At 35.0% G+C, this 23,376-nt stretch overlaps 2 protein-coding genes and 1 pseudogene across 2 annotated transcripts; 1 reads left to right on the top strand and 2 right to left on the bottom strand.

Annotated features, from left to right (window-relative positions):
• Positions 1–3,893: 3,893 nt before the first annotated feature.
• Positions 3,894–9,344, top strand: LOC107888624 (MDIS1-interacting receptor like kinase 2-like; annotated as a pseudogene).
• An 870-nt stretch (positions 9,345–10,214) lies between these two features.
• On the bottom strand, positions 10,215–17,486 carry LOC121205965 (uncharacterized). The gene is made up of 5 exons (XM_041076104.1): positions 15,430–17,486; positions 14,878–15,289; positions 13,967–14,047; positions 13,037–13,714; positions 10,215–10,280 (listed from the first exon to the last, which is right to left on the bottom strand). The coding sequence occupies exons 1-5, from the start codon at positions 17,484–17,486 to the stop codon at positions 10,215–10,217; spliced, it is 3,294 nt and encodes a 1,097-aa protein (XP_040932038.1).
• A 2,573-nt stretch (positions 17,487–20,059) lies between these two features.
• LOC107888625 (homeobox-leucine zipper protein HAT7-like) lies at positions 20,060–22,058 on the bottom strand. The gene is made up of 3 exons (NM_001326750.2): positions 21,805–22,058; positions 21,349–21,728; positions 20,060–20,769 (listed from the first exon to the last, which is right to left on the bottom strand). Exons 1-3 carry the CDS (start codon positions 21,920–21,922, stop codon positions 20,440–20,442), a joined length of 828 nt encoding a protein of 275 aa, NP_001313679.1. The 5' UTR covers positions 21,923–22,058; the 3' UTR covers positions 20,060–20,439.
• Positions 22,059–23,376: the final 1,318 nt, after the last annotated feature.

Here is a 23,376-nt window from a genome sequence, read left to right as displayed (position 1 = left end):
TTTATTGTTCATATTTTATGAGTGTGATTGTAGTGATTTATTGTGCTATTAAATTACGATAGAGGGATATTCTGGCTAGGAAAGACTTGGTACTTAAGTGATCCTCGTGATCCACCTCTCTTTCCTGGGAATTGAACTTAGTCTAATTTTTTAGTACAATAATTTTACTCTTTCACACGCTTCTGCACAACACTCCTAACAAATTATCACAATAACTTAGGAAAAAAAACTTGATAATTGGCTTTAACTTTAACTTCTCTAACTACTTATACATCTAATTGTTTGTTTGGACTTGCAGTCAGGGCTTAGCTGAAAGGAGGGGAACTCAGGGCCCTTTGTTCAATGGGATAATTGCATTTATAGCCCCTTCCTAATATTAAAAGATCCAATTTAGTTCTTTTAAACCTTTGATTAAATGGAAAATTCTTAATTTTAATCTTTTTGAAAAATTAATAATTTAATTTACTTTAAACATTTTTAATAAAAAATTTTAACTTTAGCCTCCACAAATTTATAATCTTATCTTGCCCCATAAACAAAATTTATAACTTTGCCCCTACTTGCAAGTGATATATATATTTATGTAAAGAAATGTATCATTTCAATATTCATATGGTAATTATGTTTTCATTTATATTTTGAAAATTTATTTGGTAAAGATTTTTTTTTGTCGGAGTATTTACTACCAGTAGAAGTGATTAATTTTCTCATGGTAAGTATTTTTTAAATAGGTAAACAGTCGCTCATAAAATATGCTCCATTGCCGAGAATAAGAATCGAATCTCAACCACACCACATCTCATGATTTTTGGTATAGAATTTTACAAATGTATAAGATAAGGTTATATAATATTAAAAAAACATATAAATTAAAAGATAGAAAATTCATTCGTATATTTAATGTGTTGTTAATGTGAATTTTGATGTCAACTTGAAAATTTTAATATAAAAGACTCGAATTTAAATTCAGTCGAATATAATTTGACAATAAAAAAGTCAATAACTTTGATCAATTAAATTAACTGAATTCATCTCAAACAAAAAAACTATCTAAATTTTAATTAGATATAAACCAAACACAATTCAATTCCAATTACATTTAACTCGAAAATACTGTAAATTCAAATTCAAAAGACTTAAATCCGAACTATTCCCAACCAACCAAATTTACTAAATGGTTAAAAGTATATATTTACCCATTATGAAGTTATGAACATGAAATACCATTGAAGTGGAAGTAAAATAGTATCACATTTCATTTTTCCAGTCATCCATTTCAAAAGTTGAAGCATTGCGTTGAAGACATGCAAAACGTTTTATTTTCTTACTCAACATGAAATTTCTTTTTCATTTTTTCTTGTAGTTTTCACAAGGTCGGTTTGACAGAAATCCCTATATTAAGCTTATACACAATGTTAAACAAGGTACAAAATTTCAATTAATATTCCCACTATGATGATTAATAAGTTAATCTGGAAAGCATCAGGGGTTAAAGTCAAGGGCGAAGCCAAAAATTTATATAGTGGAGGAATCGAAATTAAATTGAAAAAACTTGAAGGGGTTTAAATAGAATTTTACTTATTTATTAACTAAATTTACTAAATTTTAAAGGCCTTAAGAGGCGATATATCAAACCAAAGAGGATCAAGGCCGCTTCCAACCCCCTTAGTATCGTCCTTGATTCTAGTATTAACTATTGTCGTAACCATTTTTTTTTGAAAAAACGGGAATCGACTTTGGTCTTGAAGATGAAAGAACGGGGAGTCGCCACCATCTTTTTGATGAGGTGTGATCAGATCACCTTAAATTAATCATTTAATAAAAGTCAGAGATTTACTAAAACGATAATTTTTGGTCTACGAAAAATCAGAAAATGAGTCGGGAGTCGGGTTACGCACGAGGAAGGATTAGCACCCTCGATACGCCCAAAATTGGTACCTAGTTGATTAATTAATGTCTTAGTGTTGAAAATTTGAAAACTTGAAAGAATTTAAAATACGATCCCTCTTTGTAAAAAAGGCTCAAATGTTAAAGCTTCTCGTCTCGAAGTAATAAATTCCATGTCTAGTAAGTTAGGACACGACATAATCGAACTTGAGAACGAGCTTGCCTTTATTTAAAATCTATGTATTTATTAAAAGGGTATCGATTATTTAGAGTAAACGAGAGAAATCGAACCCCAGTAAGTTAGGGCACGTTTCTTGAATTCTCAAACACCGAATATTGCCTTTATTTCAAATAAATTCTTATTTCGAGATGACAAAATGTCATTACCCGTAAGTTAGGGCACAACACTTCGCATCTTCGAGAATAAGCATTTTTCAAAACTCGTATAGTGATTTAAAAGAGGTATTCCGTATTTAGGTTAAATAAGAAAAATCGAAACCCAAGTAAGTTAGGGCACGATTATTCGAATTACCAAATACGGAATATCACTTTTATGAAAGAATTATTTTTAAGGCATCGAGTAAAAAAAAATAGTAATTCATAGTAATACATAAAAGCAGATTAGATATTAATGATAACGTATAATAATGAGTGATAATAACAAGTAGTTTATGAAAAATATGACATAGAAGCAAGGTTAGTAATACGTAATATAAACAAATGCATGAGAAAAATAAAATGATCGAATATATAAGTAAATTACGAATAAATAAATATAAAGATGGCGAAATAAAATGATAATGATAACGGTTAATGATTAATAATATAAATCGTGCATACATATACGTATCAAGGTACCTACTTAATATAGAAGTAATAAGAATATAAAAATATATACCAATAATGAACGATTTAAGGTTTGAAAGAGTTTACAATATATAAATAAATAGGTAATAAACGATAATAATGAGAAGTATAAAAATGTGAATAAGAAGTGATGATAATAATAATAAATATTTACACGAATATGTGTTGAAAATAAATATATAGATAGTATTAAACGTATATACATAATATGTACATGAAATACAAAAGCAAGATATACACATAAATATATTAAAACATATACATGACATACATAATATGCATGATAGAACATAACTAATATTTACAATGTATAAAACTATATAAAACGATATACATAATATAACAGTAATTTATGTGAGCATAATATGAAGTATAATATTTAAATATATATTAAAAGATGTATATATGACACAATGTATTAAAAACAATAATATCACAAACTATAATAATAATGTATACGCATATATATTATTGAAGATATATAAATAACATATATTGATATTAATAGTAATATGATAGAGGTAGAAGTGGATATAAAAGTATATATAATGTGGTAATTAATATGTGTATAATATAGTATTTAAATGTATATACATGAAACATACATTAGGAATAATAATTATATATGAAAAGACAACAATAAGAATATATATATTATATATATAAAATGCATGCAGTATTAATTAAAAAATGCCTAAAATATAATATATGCTTGATAATAATACGAAAATGGTAAATAAAATAATGAATAATTTTAACAATATCAAAGGGGAAAAAAAATATGGAAACCACATTGAACTGAAAAAGACTAAATTTAAAACAAATATGAAGTTCTGGGCTGATTTAAAAATTAATAAAGGAGAAAGGGACTAATTTGAAAACGGCGCGCGACTACAGAGGGCCAAAGGGAAATTTTCCCGGGCCCTTAAAACGACGTTGCAGAGGGAGGATCGAATCGCAAACGCGATAAATTCCAGGGCCATTTAAAAGCAATCAAAATCTGATTGCAAAACATATTAAAAAGCGGAAGGACCAGGGAATGTAATTAACTCCTAAGAGCAAAAACACGCGGATCCCAGGGTTAAGACGGGTCGGGTCTTCGGGTTCGCGCCTAAACGGTGCCGTTTCTGGGTTTTAAAATGGCCGGGCAAACGGTGCGTTTTTCCGGCCTATATAGACATTTGTATTTTTTATTTTTTTCATTTTCCTCTGCTCTCCTTCAAAAAGCCCCGAATCCTCTTCTCCCTCGGTCTGTCGGCCCAGAAGCCGGCGAGGTGCAGACCGAGCACCGCCGTGAGGTCCGCCGTGCCGGCACCGTGGAGATCGAAAAGGTAAGAAATTTTTATATATATTTTTTTAAAGCGTATATATATATATGTGAGTAGAGTAAGTGAAAAAGGAAGAAAAAAGCAAGAAGATTAAGATGAATCACCTTCCGGTTATTAGATGTCTATTTCTCTGTTTGAACTGATTTTGTTGTTTGATATTGCTAGGGTTTCTTTGTTTTTTGCTTCTGTTTTACGATCTAATATTGCTCTTTATTTTTACTGAAAATGCCTGAAAATAACATGGTTTTTGGATTTTGGCTTTTAAATAGCCATTACATTTCCTTTTTTAATATCTGTCTATTCTCCTTTTTTTAATGTTGCAGGCGCCAAGTGGGGCCGGTGGCACAGTGGCGGTGCTTGCAGACGTCGGTGGTGGATGGGATGGGAGCAGGTGTGAACGGCTGGTTCCTTAGCTTTTTTCTTTTGTTGTGTGTGTGGGCATGGGTAGTTTGGTCTTTGGGGTGATTTGGGTGGTTATTTGTTTTAGTGTAGTGGTATTTAGTGGGTTTGGGCCCAAATTGGGTTGTACAACTATAATTATAGTATTACTATAATTGCTATCAAGAGCGTGTTGTCTTTAGGGTCATTGTTTTTGTTTCTGTTTCTGTTAAAAATGATAGAAGCTTTTTGTTTCTTGTTGCTGTTAAACGTTGTTGTTGTAAAACATGTCTTCAGCAAACTTCTCACTCCCTCCTCCACCTGTTTTTGCTGAAGAAATCTACCACATTTAGGTAGTGAAGATGATGACCTACCTCCATGTTTATGACTTGTGGATGCGGACAAGCAGGGAGACACCACCTTTGAGAGCAATCCTACCATTGCTCAAATAAGGCAATACAGTGATTTCTAGCTTTGAAATTTAATAATTTAATTTACTTTAAACATTTTTAATAGAAATTTTAAACTTGAGCCTCCACAAATTTTATATCTTATCTCGCCCCCATACAAGATTTCTAGCTTCGCCCTACTTGCAGTGATATATTTATGTAAAATGTATCATTTGAAATCACCAATTATTTTAATGGTACAAGATAAATAATTTCTATAGGATTACTTCATAGAGAATGTTCAGCCCATCTTAAACCTTATCAAACATATGTGAAATCAATGATCTGAAGTTAAAAATAGTTTGGCTACAATTTTCACGGAGAAACACAAACTTTGTGAGAGCACATTTTCAAATAAAAATTAATTAATATTTACACAATTAATTAGACTTTATTTTCGACATTTAAATATAAAAATAACCAACCATGTTACTTTACTTTTAAGGTAGGGTTTTGGTAGTAATGTTACATTTTAGGATAAGATTATTTTATTTAAATTTTTAACATTCTGATCATTATATAATCTTATATTTTTAAATAATGTCAAGATATAATCTCTTACACTTATTCATGTTATCTTAGTTACGGAGTAGTTTGCCCTTTGTTTTATTTTTACTCAAATTAAATTTTTCTTCTCAAATAAAATTTAAAACGGATTAAAAATGATAATATATTTTTCTTAAAATAAAATAATAGATGTCAACATCAAAATTATTCTTATATTTACTTTAATAATTTATTTATTAATATATTAATTAAGGTTGATATTATAATTATGATTTATAAATTATTCAACATAATATTACTTATTAATATATAAATTGTAATTAAAAAATATGAATTATCATTAATTTTACGGAAATTGAGACTGAAAATAGTTGTTTTGAACAATCTCATTATAAATTTTGATTTATTTTTGACACAATGCCTAGAACTACACATAACTCATCCCTAACCCATAAATTAGAGGATAATATACTTCAGCACAGGCTCAAACCCATATCCCCTGCATACTCAATCGACGAGACTTAAAAAATATTGCGTTTGTTAAACCAAACATCTTTAAAGGAGGTAGATTTTAATATCTTTAATCTACAACAAGTTTAGAGGTTTCTTGTGTTCATATTTGTTAATATTGAAATATATCTTCGAAAACGATGAAATTGTATTCTCCAATTTGGCCGAAACTATAAAAACGCAACCAAACCGATATTAGAAAAATTGGGGTTTAACATTATCATTATTGCTTTCTTAGAAGAATAATACAACATTGAGGTGCTTAGTTTCTAAAATCAATTTTGGTCTTCATTTCCTACCAGTGAAACGTTGAACACATTGTTCATGTACGCCGCCAATAATTTTCATATAACTTTACAGAAGTTAATTATTTTTAGTGGGCATAATAATTTTCATAATAACTTTACGGAAGATGCTTTCATACTAGATTTTGTTCTTTCCAAAAGTAATCAATAGGAAAATACTGGGTGACTTCAACTGCACATATAGCCAAATGTTGGATCAGGTCTTTATATATATATATATGTTTTTACCGGCTCTTTAAAATTGGAGTAAAGCTTCAATCCTGATCTTAATAGCTATGGCATTCTCCTTTTACACTTTCATTGCTATTTTGCTTTTTTACTCTCTATAACAGTGAGGAGCAGTGAGATTACTATAGTAACAAATAATGATTCAGAATCTCTTGTAGCTGAGGAAAAAGCATTGATGGAAACTGGGTGGTGGAGTAACTACAGCAACATAAGTGTTCACCATTGTACATGGCCTGGTGTTAGATGTAGTTCTGCTGGAAGTGTCATCGAGATTGATCTTAGTGGCCATGGTCTAAATGGGAGTATACACCTCAAATAGGTGCACTTTCGAAACTCAAGTGCCTCAACCTGTCCTCAAATAATCTTAGAGGTGAGTTACCTTCTTCACTTGGAAACCTTGCTCAAATGGCAGTGCTTGATGTTTCTTATAATGAAATTCTTTCCATTCCCTTGGAAATTGAGAAGATGGAGAATCTTGTTTCTCTAAATTTAACGAGGAACCTCATTGTTCATCTGCCTTCAGCTATAGGTCTTTTGACCAATCTCACTCACTTGATTATGAACTCTAATCCATTGCGGAGCATCATCCCTCCCCAATATGGAACCTAAAAAAGCTAATGACTCTCCATCTCGGAAACTGCCAGCTCTATGGTTCCATTCCACCAAATATTGGAAAGCTGAAGAGTTTGGTTAATCTCAATCTCTCGAACAACATGCTTGTTGGTCCAATCCCATCTTCTGTCAACACTTAACCAATCTTGCATCGTTGGATCTTTATGGCAACCAACTTAATGGATTCATTCCGCAAGAAATTGGGAGGCTAACGAATTTGGTTACATTAGATCTATCCTCCAATATGCTTTTGGGTCCCATCCCTTCCTCTTTGAGTCAATTAAAGAATCTCAGTTCTCTTTATTTGAGTTCAAACAAAATTTCCGGCCCACTCCCTCCAACTTTGGGTAAGTTATCCAGACTGGAATCGTTCTCTCTTTATACAAATAAAATAAATGGTTCCATCCCATTAGAAATAAGAAATCTTAAGAGGTTGACTTACTTGGATCTTGGTGCCAATAACTTGAGTGGTGAAATCCTTCGTTTCTAGGTCTTTTACCAGCTTGAGTAGCTTGTACTTGACTCAATCTTTTCGAAGTTTCATCCATTAGATATTGGAAAATTAAAGAATCTGACTGTATTGTATCTCTCTTATAACAAACTCACTGGCTCAATCCTTCATCACTACTTCATTTACCCAATTTAATGGATTTAACCATCGCTTCCATCATTTGGAGGTCCATACCCCATGAAATTGAGAGTTTGATGCCTGAAATACTTGAATCTCTCAGACAAAAATTGAGTGGCCCATTCCATCTCAGATTGGTATTTGTCAAATTTAAGATCCTTAATTTTGGCAAACAATAACTTGAGTGGAAGGATTCCCCTGCAAATTAGTGGCTTATCTCTATATGAGCTTGATCTAAGCCATAACATCATTAGTGGAGATATACCTTCTCAACTCAATTTCCAAAACTATTCCCAAACATTTTTCTTAGCCATAACCTTCTCCTAGGAGTGATACCTTCCCAATTTGGGAATTTAACTGATTTAAGCAGCTTAGATCTCAGTTGGAATAATCTAACGGGCACGATTCCGAATTTCCATTTTATGTGGGGAACCTCAATTTGTCATTTAATTCACTGAGGGGTCAAATTCCAGATGGATTATTGCATTTTGCACCCGAGACATTTATAGGCAACAAGGATTTATGCGGTTCCATTCAAGGCTTCCGTCCTTGCCCTTCATCTCCAAATGTAAACCGAGAAAGAAAGCAAACTAGTGAAGCACAATCTGTCAATTGTTATTCTGGTTCCAAATTTGTTATTTTTTGTCTCGACTTTTGTGTTGGTGATATTCATCCTATTCCGACGATATAGAGCTAAAGCTTTGAAATCTGATCCAAGCCCAACCAAAAATGGAGATTTATTCTGTATTTGGAACTTTGATGGAAAGATTGCTTTTGAAGACATCATCAAAGCCACGGAGGATTTTGATATCAAATATTGCATTGGAACGGGTGGTTATGGCAGTGTTTACAGAGCAATCTTACCAAGTGGCAAAGTTGTTGCATTGAAAAAACTCCACCAATTGGAAGCTGAGCAGCCGGCTTATGATACAAGTTTCCGGAATGAGATCAAGTTTTTAACAGAAATACGACACAAGAACATTGTCAAGCTCCACGGATTTTGTCTCCACAATCGTTGCATGTTCTTGATTTATGAATATATGGAAAACGGAAGCTTATTTTATGCCTTGAGCATTGATGAGGAAGCTGTGGAATTGGATTGGACCAAAAGAGTGAACATTGTCAAAGGTGTCGCACATGCTCTATCTTACATGCATCATGATTGCACCCCTCCAATTTGTTCATCGAGACATCTCAAGCAATAACATTTAGTTGAACTCTGAATTGGAAGCTTTTATTGCTGACTTTGGGACTGCAAGACTTCTTGATCCTGATTCATCTAATCGAACTGTAATTGTTGGCACATATGGATATATTGCCCCAGGTTCTATACATTCAATCTCTTTTTCCCTTTTTATTTAGCTTCATTCATTCTTAGTTTGTACTGATTATTTGTTTTGAATTATATATTATTAGAAACTAATGGGAAAAGCAAAATTAGCAAACATCAAATATAAATAAAATTTTTGTTTTAACTTGAGATTAAAGAATTCAAATGCAACTACACATGCACCTACGCACAATATAAATTCACATCTATTTTTAACTATTCTTTTTTGCTTTAATTACAGAACTTGCTTATTCAATGGTTGTGACGGAAAAATGTGATGTATATAGCTTTGGAGTGTTGGCATTGGAATATTGATGGGAAAGCATCCTGGTGAATTGTTGTTAACACTATCATCATCATCATCATCACCATCTAACATCCAAAATGTCATGTTAAATGAAATTTTGGACCCTCGATTATCACCACCAAGAAGTCGAAAAATGGTAGGAGACATCGCTTTTGTTGCTGTGATTGCTTTCACATGCTTACGGGCCAAACCCAAAGCTCGACCAACAATGAAATCAGTGTCTCAAAAATTCCTACACATCAAGTCTTCAATTTCAGTGCCTCTTCATGAAATATCTCTTATCGAGCTTAAGAACCATGAGATGTTTATGAGCGGTGAAAGTTACAAATAAATAGTAGTTGATTTGGTTCTGCATTTTTAAGACTATATGAATATATATGCCATGTTTTTTTTTTTTTTGCTTGTAATAGGAGGCAAATGCATGTATTGGGCTGTTAGATTTGGATATCCATTCATGAATGTTGGGTCCAAAGCATGGTGACAGAAGGGCCTTGGCCCAAAGGTCACCTCATTAATGCCTTTTGCCTCTCCTAATATTTCAGATATTATGACATGAAGATATTACAATGATTTCTTTTAGGTTTTTTATTTCAGAATTTTATGATATACAAAACACACATTTTTTTTCAATTTTGGTATTAATTTAGCTACAAGAATGTGTTCAAACGTTGGGATTTTGTTAAATATGAAAACAAGATTATAATATACTGTTAGTTTGGCGGCTTAGTACTAAGGAATAGCTGTAAGAAGGTAACCAAAATTTTCAATTTTATATTTCAATAAACAAAACGTGGGATTCTCTTTTTTCAAGGATTGAAAAGTAAAAAAAGGGTTAAATGGGAGTGGAAAATTCAATGTAGCATCCCAAAGAAACAAAATCAAAGGAAACAGACAAAAAGGTCTTTCAATATTCTCACCACCACCATAGCCTGGAACTCTCTTCCCTGCCCCATCACCCAACAACTTGTATAATAACCAAACAATATCATTTTTAACCAGTTTTTTTTTTTATCTCTGAAAAAGATTTACTGGTTAAAAATCACCGACTGGGTTTTCACCATTTTTCTCTCATTAATTTAATCATCAAAATCTTACAAGAAGTAAGTTTAATCTGTTAGAGATATCATAAATTTTATGTCTTTCCCTATGTCTGAGAATTAGCTGCAACACTAAAACAATCTGTAAAGTTTCATGGACTAACCAGTAATCAGGGCTTAGATTTTATCAATCGGATGGATTTTCATATGGGATCTTTATTATAAGTTTTAAAAATTCGAATTACTTGGGTATGAGTTGGTAAAAATATTATAGAAGTTATTATATTAAGAGTTAAAGTTATATTTTGTTCTCTTTATTTAAAAAATAAATAAATTACTTATTTTAGGTTAGATTTAAAGGCAATCTGATTTTTTTATTAAAAATTTCATCTATTTTTACTGTTAAAAACTAGTGTAATTGTTCATATCACTTTGAATTCAAGTTATTTTTTATTCTCAAAAGCTTTAGATCTTCTTTTTATGATTGAATCGAATTTAAATTTAATTTAATCAGATCAGATGTTCGAGTTCAAGTCAAGATCTTAATTTAAATACGAATTGAAAACGAAAATGTATTGTGAAAACGATGAGAAAGAGGCTTATAACCTTGTATTTGCAGAACAGAACACGTGCATATCTCGGTGCTATGTCAATCAACAGCATAAACTAGTAGGCTCCATATATGAGGAGCCAAACCAGCGGTGTAGTTGTAATGGTTTGAACTATGTTTTTATGTCATTTCTTAGTTATACAATGCAAATGTTTACACCTTCAAAATCTCCAACATGGTCTTTGTTTTTTCTAAAGTCAACATTGGATTGGATCTCTCCTTACAGATAGATAAACATGAATTTGTTCTGATTACATTGCCCCACTAAATTGCCTCATACCATAACTCTCTCAAATATATATGGTATATGGTTGCCTTCCTATAGCTTTCGGTAATAACTAACAAGTTTAATTATTAGTAAGTTTATATTTTGGTTATTAAATTTTAAAAAGTTATAAAATAATCATTAAATTATTTGAATTTTTTTATTTGTGTCACTGGACCGTTAAGTTTAAGTTCGGATAGCGAGCTCCAAGCAATAATTTGACGATTGGTATGGTTGTTCAATATCCATTGACAAATAGAAAAACATACCTTAAATCTAAGTTAACTTTACCGTTAATGTCGGAGATTGGAAAAGAAGTTGTGAACAGAGAATAGCATACAACAACGATTTTCGTAATCAGCGACTTAAATAAAAAAAACATAAATTTTTTAATAATTTAATTACTTTGAGTGTAGTTTACCTTTTACATTTTATGATAATCAATACCAAGGAATAAACCAAAAAAAATTATTACAGTCAAGATATGAATTATAATTTTTGTGTCAAAATACAATTTTATTATTCTATTAGTTAATAATAACTAATGTTTGAATCAACGAACAGGGCAAAAACCCTAGTGCCACCACTGGTCAAATCCTTTACAAGCTGAGAGAGATATTAAGCTATGCCTAGAGCTAAGGATGATAACAAGAATTTTATGTTAGGGATGAAATAAAATTAAAAAAATTGAGGGGCGATCGTGTTAAAATGATTTAGTTTGAATAATAAAATTTTGGAGGAGTCAAAAATGAAAATTTCCCATTTTACAAAAACTAAAAAAAATTTTGAGAGAGCTAAAAATGTAATTTCGTTATTGTATTAACGTATAATTTTACAATTTCCAATAGAGTACACTATAAATCCTTTTGTTTTTGGAGAAAGCATAATTAAATTTTAAATTTTAGAAGGAACCATAATACAATTTTACCATTAAATTAACTTAAACTTTTACAAATACTCAGAATTAAAAGGGACAAATTTTCATATCCGGGTCCAAGGTCCTGGCTTCATCCATTCCTAGAGCTGGCAAAACAAACACGAAAACAAAATATTTAAACCTATACAAATCCGATTTGATAAAAAATACAAATTCAAACTTAAAATTATTCAAAACAATCAAAATTTAAAATAATTTGAACTCAAATTTCCCATTTACCAATCCTAAGTACTACTAGTGTCACGGACTTAGAGTTTTCCCACGCAATCCGTGCGGCCTTAGGCAGTTTCTCTGCTCCAAACGCCTAAGTCAGCCTAACTTGTAACAAAAAAAGCTTCAGCAGCAAAAACGCCCAAGTCAACTTCACTCGCCACAATAAAGGATTCAATAGAATTCCCTTAAGATTTTCACGAAGAACAGCAGAAGAACGAAGTAAGAACGAGCCTTGAAAGATGAACAAAAGCAGGAACACTTGAGAGAAAAGTTTGAGTGAATACTCTCAAAATTCTTATTAATAACTCAGCGAATATACAATGAGCAAAGAGGTCCCTATTTATAGTTGAGCCTCACAGTATATCAATAGCTATAATTAAAAGCTGAATACAATTAGAACTCTAAGCTTATGTAACCAGCTATATACAAATAGAACTCTAAGATTCCATAATTATATCTTCTAGAACACTTCCCATTTCTATCAGGCTCTTGAGATGGGCTTTTAATCTCTCAAATCACCGGGCCAGTTTGGTTGGGCCAGTTTGGTTGGGCTAAATGACCTCCCTCGAACACGATGGATCGCACCAGTTTGTCATGGTTGCGGGCACCGACGCGCAACCCATGACATTCTCCCCCACTTGTTCTAGCGACGCCCTCGTCGCATCCTCCTTATGGAACTGATCAATCTTCCCTTGGAACTGCCACAATGCCTCAGCAGGTTCCCAACTTGCTTCGCTATCAGGAAGTCCCTTCCATCGAACTAAGTACTCATGCTGTGGTCGGTGGTACTTTCGTCTAATTACCCGATCTGCCTCAATGTTTTCTACTTCACGATCATACGAGACTTTTACCCCCATCGGTGCTCGTTCGGACTTGCCTCGATTCGGATCTTCTTGATCCTCATGAAACGGCTTAAGCATGCTTACATGAAAGACTGGGTGTACTTTAAGTTTTGGTGGCAACTCCAGCTTGTAGGCCACATTGCCCACTCTCTTCACAACTTTAAACGGCCGTTCATACCTTCGCACAAGACCCTTGTGCAAACCAGTATATCGTAAAATCAAGTGTAGTTTAGCAAGGACTGAGTCACCCACTTGAAATTGTATATCCCTTCGGTTCTGATCGGCCCACTTCTTGCTACGCTTACTTGCCTTGTGTAAACAAGCTCTAGCCAAGTCATTCTTCTCTTGCCAATCTTTTGCGAATCTATAGGCTGCTGGATTTGGTCCTGTGTAATGGGTCACAACAGCGTTGGGTGTGAGTGGCTGTTGACCCGTCACTATTTCAAATGGACTTTGATTCGTGGTCCCACTTTGCTGCAAGTTATATGAAAATTGGGCCACATCCAGCAACTTTGGCCAATCCCTTTGTGTGGCACTCACATAGTGCCGAAGATACGTCTCCAACAGTGCATTTACTCGTTCAGTTTGCCCATCGGTTTGTGGATGCATGCTCGTGGAGAAGTTCAAATCTGAGCCCATTAACTTGAACAACTCCGTCCAGAACCGACCAGTAAATCGACCATCTCGATCGCTGATAATAGATAGTGGCACTCCCCAATATTTCACCACGTGTCTAAGGAATAACCGAGCTGCTTCCTCAGCAGGCACTCTTTGGTCGCCGGAATAAAAGTCCCATACTTTGAAAACCTGTCCACCACCACAAGAATACTAGCAAACCCGTCAGACTTAGGCAAACCAATAATAAAATCCATGGATAAACTCTCCCATGGCCTTTCTGGGACTGGCAGGGGTTGAAGCAAGCCGGCTGGAGTCTTTAACTCAACCTTGTCTTGTTGGCACACTAGACAAGTTTTCACATAGGTTTCCACATCAGCACCCATGTGAGGCCAATAATAGCGATCCTCCAAAAGGGCCAAAGTGCGATGCATCCCTGGATGGCCTGCCCATTTCGAGTCATGACATTCCTTCATTACTTCCTTACGGAGTTTCCCATAATGGGGCACATAGAGGCGGTGTCCATGAGTGTATACTAGCTCCCCATCAAGCCAAAACCTTCTTGTTTTTCCCTCCTTGGCAAGCTCAATCAAATTTTTGGCCGTAGGATCATGGGACAATCCCTCTCGAATGCGTTCCAACAAAGAGCCATCAGGTTGACTGATTGTTGCGAACTCCATCTTTCGACTAAGTGCATCAGCAACATTGTTGGCACTTCCTGGTTTATATTCCATTGTGAAATCAAACTCTGCTAGTAAAACCTGCCAACGAGCCTGCTTGGGAGACAACTTTTTCTGGGTTAGAAAGTAACTATTGGCAACATTGTCGGTAAGGACCACGAACCTGGAACCCAATAAATAATGTCTCCATGTGCGCAAGTAGTGTACTACCGCAGTCATCTCTTTCTCTTGGACCGTATATCTACGTTCCGTCTCGTTAAGCTTTCGACTCTCGAAAGCAATTGGGTGTCCATCTTGCATCAGTACTCCCCCAATAGCATAATCTGATGCATCTGTACGTACCTCATAAGGCTTCGTAAAATCTGGCAAGACAAGTACGGGCTCCCTCGTCATTTCTTGCTTCAATTGGTTGAAGGCCTTCTCACATTCTGGACTCCAATCCCATACCTTCCCCTTCTTCAACATGTCCGTCAAGTGAGTGGTAATTTTGGAGTAGCCTTTGACAAAGTGGCGATAGTAATTTGCCAATCCAAGGAAAGAACTCAACTCTGTTACCTTGGTTGGAGGCTCCCACTCTGAAATGGCTCGAATCTTATTTTTATCCATTCGGATCTTACCGCCTCCCACAATGTGGCCTAAGAATGACACCTCTTGTTGGGCAAATGAGCATTTCTCCTCCTTGACGAACAGTTCATTTTCCCTCAAAGTCTGGAACACCTCCCTCAAGTGTCTTACGTGCTCTTCAAGCGACTTGCTATAGACCACAATATCGTCAAGGTAAACAACCACAAACGATCAAGAAAGGGTTGAAGTACCTTATTCATTAGGGTGCAGAATATAGCTGGAGCATTCGTGAGTCCGAAAGGCATCACAAGGAACTCATACGAACCGTACCGTGTCACACAAGCTGTCTTTGGTTCGTCCCCCTCGACTATCCGAACTTGATGATACCCCGATCTCAAATCTAACTTGGTAAACCATCTTGCACTACCAAGCTGGTCGAACAAATCTGCGATAAGAGGAATAGGATACCTATCCTTCACGGTGATCTTGTTTAGAGCTCGATAATCGATGCACATTCTTAAGGACCCATCGTGTTTCTTTTGGAACAACACTGGCGCACCATATGGGGATTTAGATGGTCTAATGAATCTCGCATCCAAAAGTTCCTTCAATTGTTTCCGCAACTCTTCTAATTCTGGCGGAGACATACGATAGGGGGCCCTTGCTGGCGGCACCACATTGGATACTAACTCGATTTTGTGGTCCACCTCCCTCTTGGGTGGCAAACTTTTTGGCAACTGAGCAGGCATTACATCTCGAAATGATTGTAGCAATTGTCCCACTTCTTTCGGGGTCTCACTAACAAACTCAGCGGTCTCTTCGATCTTCAAGGTGGCTAAATATGAGACTTCATTTCTCCGTACACCTTTAGCAAATTGAATTGCTGATAGTGTTTTTCCCTCAAAGCTTCTCTTCCTTGTCACTTTCACCATGCATTGATGTTTCGCATCTGAAATCACCATGTAATTGCTCGAAGGGGCAATAAGAGCTTTAAGTTGATCAAGGAAGCTTAGTCCCACCATAAAATCATAGTCATCAAGTGGTATTACCTTAATGGATACCTTCCCTGACCAATCGCCGAGCTGAAGATCCACTCCCTTTGTAACCCCCTTGATTGGAATACTTTCCGAGTTCACTGTTTTGATCCGACCCCCTTCATTATCTATCTTGAGGCCCAGTTTACAAGCAGCCTCCTCAGACATGAATAAATCAGAAGCGCCTGTGTCAACGAGTGCATTCAATTTTCTGCCGGCCACAATGATGTCTACAAACATCAAACCATGGCTCATTCTATCTTCGACACCCCCTAGTATCGATCCAAGGTTGTTATCCTCCACATCGGACTCCCCCTTTGCTTTCATAGCCTTGAGAGCGGCCTTCTTTGGACAGTCCTTGATCATATGTGGACCCTCACAGTGGAAGCACTTTATAGGCCCACTCTTTCTCTTGTCCCAAGGTTTCTTACCATCGCCGTTCCTAGTGGGCCTTTCTTTATCTCCCCCACTATTACCCTTTAATCTGGGTTTAGAAGAATTGGAATTGTCTTTCCTCCCACCAAATTCAGCAAGTGATTCTGCTACTGACATAGCCTTGGTGAGTTCTTGAACTCCTCGGCGCTGCAACTCTTGCTTCGCCCACGGTTTTAATCCGTCCATAAAGGAAAAGAATGCCTCTTTCTCCCCCATATCTGAGATTTGGAGCATAAGCTCGCTAAACTCCTGTACATACTCCCTCACAGTGCCTTGTTGCGCAAGCCGACGCAACCTAGCCCGAGCCTCATCCTCGGCATACTCTGGGTAAAACTGTGCTTTGAACTCACATCGAAACTCCTCCCATGTTTCGATTTCAGACCCACCACGTCTCACATCAGTGGACCTACGACACCACCACAATAAAGCAACGTCAGATAAATACATCGCAGCAGTAGTTACCTTAGTGACATCCTCCGTGATGCCTTTGGCACAGAAGTATTGCTCGATTCCCCACAAAAAGTTGTCCACATCTCTTGCGGACCTTGTTCCCTTAAACTCTTTGGGCTTGGGAACATCAATGTTGGGCTTGGGTGCGGCAGCCGCTAACCCACCATTGCCCAAGGCAACCTTGTAGATTGTGAGTTCACCCTTGAGCTCCGCAATCTCTCCCTTCAAGGCCACCACCATAGCCTCAATGGCATCATCTCTACCAGTCAACTGTTTCATATTATCCGTCACATACTCTTTAAGCTGTTCCTGCATGGACTGCAGTCCATCATGGAGCCTATCATCAACATCTTCAACCCTCTCCTTGATATCCCCCATTGAACTCTCGAGAGTGACGACGCGATCCTCTAAAGCTGACAATATGTCCCTTGAGCGACTGGCTTTCCTAGCCCTCCCACGGGTCTCCATTACCTCAACTTCTTTTGACATCTTTCAACGGTGGCTTCGAACCTTGGCTCGGATACCAACTGTCACGGACTTAGAGTTTTCCCACGCAATCCGTGCGGCCTTAGGCAGTTTCTCTGCTCCAAACGCCTAAGTCAGCCTAACTTGTAACAAAAAAAGCTTCAGCAGCAAAAACGCCCAAGTCAACTTCACTCGCCACAATAAAGGATTCAATAGAATTCCCTTAAGATTTTCACAAAGAACAGCAGAAGAACGAAGTAAGAACGAGCCTTGAAAGATGAACAAAAGCAGGAACACTTGAGAGAAAAGTTTGAGTGAATACTCTCAAAATTCTTATTAATAACTCAGCGAATATACAATGAGCAAAGAGGTCCCTATTTATAGTTGAGCCTCACAGTATATCAATAGCTATAATTAAAAGCTGAATACAATTAGAACTCTAAGCTTATGTAACCAGCTATATACAAATAGAACTCTAAGATTCCATAATTATATCTTCTAGAACACTTCCCATTTCTATCAGGCTCTTGAGATGGGCTTTTAATCTCTCAAATCACCGGGCCAGTTTGGTTGGGCCAGTTTGGTTGGGCTAAATGACCTCCCTCGAACACGATGGATCGCACCAGTTTGTCATGGTTGCGGGCACCGACGCGCAACCCATGACACTAGGCTGTGAGATGAGATTTTTTTAACTAAAAAAAACCAAGCAGGGGGTATAAAGAAGATTATCTGAGGAATGAATGAGGTTTAATATTAATTCAACAATTATCCTTTAAGGTTCATAAAATTTCGATACTTGCTTCTAGTTAAAACAAGGAATCTTTTTATCCTAAACAGTGCCAAGTTGTCTACCACAACCTGTCACTTGATTTCAATATCTGGATCTAATAGGCTTAAATTATGGGATTATCACTTAGCACCAGATTTTGCATAGATTTTACAATATCATCCTTAAAAAACAACAACAACGAACAATAATAATAAAGGATAAGTCTCGGTGTACAATTGTGAACCCACACTTTGGGACACATGAAAATAAAACTGCCATTAAAATCTAAAAAAGGGTTTGAAGTTTGAAAGATGGTATAGAGGAAACAAGGGACAGCTTCTTTAATTTTTCTTGTCTTTCTGCTTACTTAATCTTCTTCTTTTAGTACTGTTAAAAAAACCAAACATACCAGCTGCAAGGCAAAAAGTGTCTTTTTTTCTTCTTGGGTTTTGATGAAACAGCAATAAAACAGTACTTTAAGCTCAAGTTAATTAATCTATTAGTATATATATATATAATACAATGAGAGTTGACCTATCACATTATCATGTGTTTTGCACTAAGAATCCTTTAAAGAGAAAACATAAACTCATTTTCATGATACCCCCACATCCATCCCCCATCGGCAAGAATCTTGGTTATTTAGATCTCTGGGTATTTGATTATTCTAATAATTAAAACATAATAAACTATGTCCCCAACTAGGTCAATGTCATGGTTTTTAGGTACAAAGAAAACGTCACAACATAAGCATAGGATTAAAATTCGAAATTCATTAAATATCGTAGTAAAAGTATTATGGAAGTCGGATTGCATTTTGTTTCATCTACTCAAAAAACAAGCCAATTAACTTATGTAGGTTAGCATAAGGTACATATGGCACGCTATGTGTCATTGTCTAATTATTCTTTTATTTAAACAAGTTTTTAACGATATAAGTGAATGAAACTTTTAAAAGAAAGGATCAATTTACTCTTTGATTTAATGTATATAGACTAACTTACTCTTTTTTAATAGATGAAAAAAATACAATCTAACTCTTAATATAAGAGTCTAGTAGTACTTTACCCTTACATAAACCAACTAAATTAAATCTTACAGTTGCATGCTTTCCAAATCAAAACTTTCCTCAATAATGCAAAAAAGAATGAAAAACCAATGCCTAAATTTAGTGAAACAAGCCTTACATTTCCACATTAGGAATGTAAATTCACTAGTCCAATTGAATTTACGTCCTAACTGGCAACATAGGATTATCCCATCTGTTAATGAATAATCATGCATGATTTCATCAAGACATCTGCAAATGAAGTAATAACCATAACAAAACACAGATGGTAAAAGGGTTTCTTTTATGATGTAATAAGAAGTTAAGAGGCAAGAAAGAGACAGAGAAAGAGGCTCAATTTGCATTGTTGAATAATAGGGGTGGGGGGTGAAGAAGTAGTACTGGGTGGACAGTAAGGTCACGACTCACATGGATAGCCTACAGAAGAGGGGCACAGTTAGATACTTTCCTTTGTCAGATGAATATATATAGATTTATATGTATATATATAAATAAATGAGACCCCCTCTTTCAAAAACCAAAGCAATGTCCATTTCCCTAACCCTCTATTTGTATTCTTTCTTTCCCATCTCTTTGGCTTCTTTCCCCTCGGAATGTGTGCTAGAATCTTCCTCTTCTTTCTTTCTACCCCTCTCCAAGATGATTTAGGTTAAATCCAGTCATTAATTGTTAATAAGTTACATGCGAACCCATATGACTCCCAAGAACCAACAAGAATTTAAAAATGGAGAATAAAATGGAAGGAGAGAATCCCATTTTTATTTTCATGGCCTACATGCCAGAGCTGGAAAACCACTCAGTAGCACATGCAGCTTAACTATTTTTTTTTTTAAATTTTCACTTTAATATGATCCAACCTAGCAAAAAATATCACTAAAGTATGGGAAGGGAAAGAAAAAAAAAGTATTATTCAGAGCCAACCAACTCTCCATATTGATTTTTCTGATATGTTGAAGCAAATATGTCCAATTCTATACACCAAATCTACAGCCAAAACAAGAGGGTTGAAGTTGACAGGGAAAAAAAAAATTCCTAGTTGTTCTTCTTTTTTAACTTGCATATTAGCCAAAGCTGATGAAAGTGCATAAACAACAGTAGTTGGTGTTTTTTAATACTTTTCAATGGAAACTTTGCTGTTCAGACCATGGCCAAAACGCTTGTTGTTCATCAACTCCATTGAACATATTGCAGAAGCTTTCTTCTTGAACCACTTGATCAAGCTTTACGCATTGTAGGTCTGGCCTTGATGAACCTTGAAGGAGTTGAGTCATGCTTGTTGGTCTCACTGATGGTGGGAAGAGATGTTTACTACTGCTCGTCAATGGTGTTCTTGAGATATCTAAGTTCACATCACAACTGTTTTTGTCACTTCCATAGCTCCATGAACAGTCGTTTTCTTTCTTGATGCAACTGGTTTCATTTGAATCTTTGGTTTTCAAAGCTAATAACTTCAAAAACCAAATGCATTTAATCAATGGAGAGAAAAGATAAATATTTTGTAATATATGCCTACCAGGGACTAATAAAATAACTTATAATATTCCTAAGAGTTGCTGCTTTTCTGACACTGACACTTCATATTTGTGATCAAACTGATCTAGCAGAATCATTAAACTAAAGGAATTTGATGACTTTGATGAACATTGTTAATGTTGGATCATCAACTTAATCAATATATATATATCTAAGGTGCTGATCAGTATTACAATGACAGCAAAGAGAAACAAAAAAAGCTTAGCATAAAACATGTATAATATGCCATATATATATCAGATGTAAAAGTCTAAATTTTCATAAATCAGCTCTGCGCTTATGATAGAAAGAACTAAAGTTCGAGTTTTATCAGTCCTATTTAGCGAGTAATATGTAAGTACCACTTTAAAGTTGAATTAAAAAGACTAAAATCAATTTCTTCCATATCCAAAGCCTAAGATGATTAGTGTGTTAAAAGTTGATTAATTAAGGCATAAAACTGAAAGTGTATCATTGATAAAAGATATATGTATGTATATATAATAATTAATTACCTCAGCATTAAGTTTCTTGTTTTGAGCTTGAAGGGCATCATTATCAGCCTTGAGAGCTTCAAACTGTTTCTTCAAGGCATCATAATCTTTCTCCAATTGCTTGGTTTTCCACCTAGCCCTCCTGTTTTGGAACCAAATGGCAATCTGCCTGGGTTGTAGCCCCAAGGCCTTAGCCAACTGCACTTTCCTCTCAGGTTCAAGCTTGTTCCCTAACTCAAAACTCTTCTCAAGCGCCTTCACTTGCTCTAAGTTGAGCCTCTTCTTCTTCTCCCCTAGGTGTGATCCATCATCTGACAATTCATCATCTCCATGCACTTCTTCTGATTTGTCCACACCCGAGAATGAGACCGATCTCTTCATCATAAACGGCGCACCACCACCTATAGATCCAAACAACAACACACATCAGCACAAACAAAAAGAGAGAGACACATACACACACATATACAGATATACCATGGAAGAGTTGAGGAGGGCAAGAAGGGAGGAAATTGAGGGAAGTAGGGGAAGGAAGGTGGTCATTGTGGTGATCTTCATGGGGTTGGAACATGAAAGCATGAGGAGGAAAGGCCATTTTTTATTTAGTGATTCATGAACTTGAGGGATGAGGGCTAAGGGGGAGAAATAAGAGGGGAGGAGGGGTATGGATTATAAGGACTGAGCTCTCAAATGACTAGAGCATGTTGGAGAGGTTATAGGAAGAAGACATGGGAGGGAGAGGTGGTGATGGGGTTCAGAGACTGAATGACAGCGATTTTTAGGTTGACAGTGAGAGAGAGAGAAAGAGAAACATGCACTGAGTAAACGAGAGGTGTCCATCTCTCTCTCTACACATGGTTTTTATTTACTTGCAAATTGCTCATTCAACACCACAACTGTTTAAGCCTACCTCTTCATTTCAATATTCATATGGTAATTATGTTTTTATTTATATTTTTGAAAATTTATTTGGTAAAGATTTTTTTGTCGGAGTATTTATTATCAATAAAAGTGATTAATTTTTTCAGGGTAAGTATTTTTTAAATAAGTAAACAGTTCATAAAATATGTTCTATTGCCATAAACAAGAACCGAATCTCAATCACACCATATCTCATGATTTTTGGTAAAGAATTTTACAAATATAAGATAAGGTTATATAATATTAAAAAACCATATAAATTAAAAGTTAGAAAATTCATCCGTATATTTAATATGTTGTTATATGTGAATTTTGATGTCAACTTGAAAATTTTAATATAAAAGACTCGAATTTAAATTCAGTCGAATATAATTTGACAATAAAAAAGTCAATAACTTTGATCAATCTAACTTAAACTTGAATTTATTCAAACAAAAAACTATCTAAATTTATTAGATATAAAACCAAAACAATTCAAATTCAAATTAATTTAACTCGAAAATACTGAAATTCAAATTCAAAAGACTTAAATCCGAAACTATCCAACCAAACCAAATTTAACTAAATGTTAAAAAGTATAATTATTTATCCCATTATGATGGTTATGAACATGATAAATACCATTGAAAGTGGAAGTAAAATAGTATCACATTTCATTTTTCCAGTCATCCATTCAAAAGTTGAAAGCATTTGCGTTGAAGACATGCAAAACGTTTTTATTTTCTTACTCAACCAAGACGACATGAATTTTCTTTTTCGTTTTTCTTGTAGTTTTCACAAAGTCGGTTTGACTGAAATCCCTATATTAAGCCTATACACAATGTTAAACAAAGTACAAAATTTCAATTACATATTCCCACTATGATGATTAAATTGAATCAGTTGGTTAAGTATTAATCTGGTAAGCATTAGCCAGAAATTTTATAGTGGAAGAGTCAAAATTAAATTGAAAAAATTTGAAGGGTTAAAATAGAATTTTACTATTTATTAACTAAATTTTAAAAGTCTAAAGAAGCGAATATATCAAACTAAAAAGGATCAAGGTCTCTTTCAACTCTTTTAGTGTCGTCTTTGATTCTAGTATTACCAATAATTTGAGACTGATGACATGTCTTGATCTTAATTATC

The sequence above is a fragment of the Gossypium hirsutum genome, chromosome A09 (genome assembly GCF_007990345.1).
Source record: "Gossypium hirsutum isolate 1008001.06 chromosome A09, Gossypium_hirsutum_v2.1, whole genome shotgun sequence".
NCBI classification, from domain to species: Eukaryota; Viridiplantae; Streptophyta; class Magnoliopsida; order Malvales; family Malvaceae; genus Gossypium; species Gossypium hirsutum.
The sequence above is the reverse complement of the archived record's forward strand: the minus strand, read 5'-3'. Positions and strand labels throughout refer to the sequence as shown.

Excerpts from the sequence above, each read along its gene's own strand:
- LOC121205965 (XM_041076104.1), bottom strand. The coding sequence starts at position 17,486 with ATGGAGACCCGTGGGAGGGCTAGGAAAGCCAGTCGCTCAAGGGACATA. Across the intron at positions 14,048-14,877 it reads ATTTTACGAAGCCTTATGAG|GTTTTCAAAGTATGGGACTT; the intron begins GTACGTACAGAT and ends GGTGGTGGACAG. Across the intron at positions 10,281-13,036 it reads CGAGGGCGTCGCTAGAACAA|GGAAGAGAGTTCCAGGCTAT; the intron begins GTGGGGGAGAAT and ends GTGATGGGGCAG.
- LOC107888625 (NM_001326750.2), bottom strand. The coding sequence starts at position 21,922 with ATGGCCTTTCCTCCTCATGCTTTCATGTTCCAACCCCATGAAGATCAC. Across the intron at positions 21,729-21,804 it reads CCCTCCTCAACTCTTCCATG|GTGGTGGTGCGCCGTTTATG; the intron begins GTATATCTGTAT and ends TTGGATCTATAG. Across the intron at positions 20,770-21,348 it reads ACAAGAAACTTAATGCTGAG|TTATTAGCTTTGAAAACCAA; the intron begins GTAATTAATTAT and ends TGGTTTTTGAAG.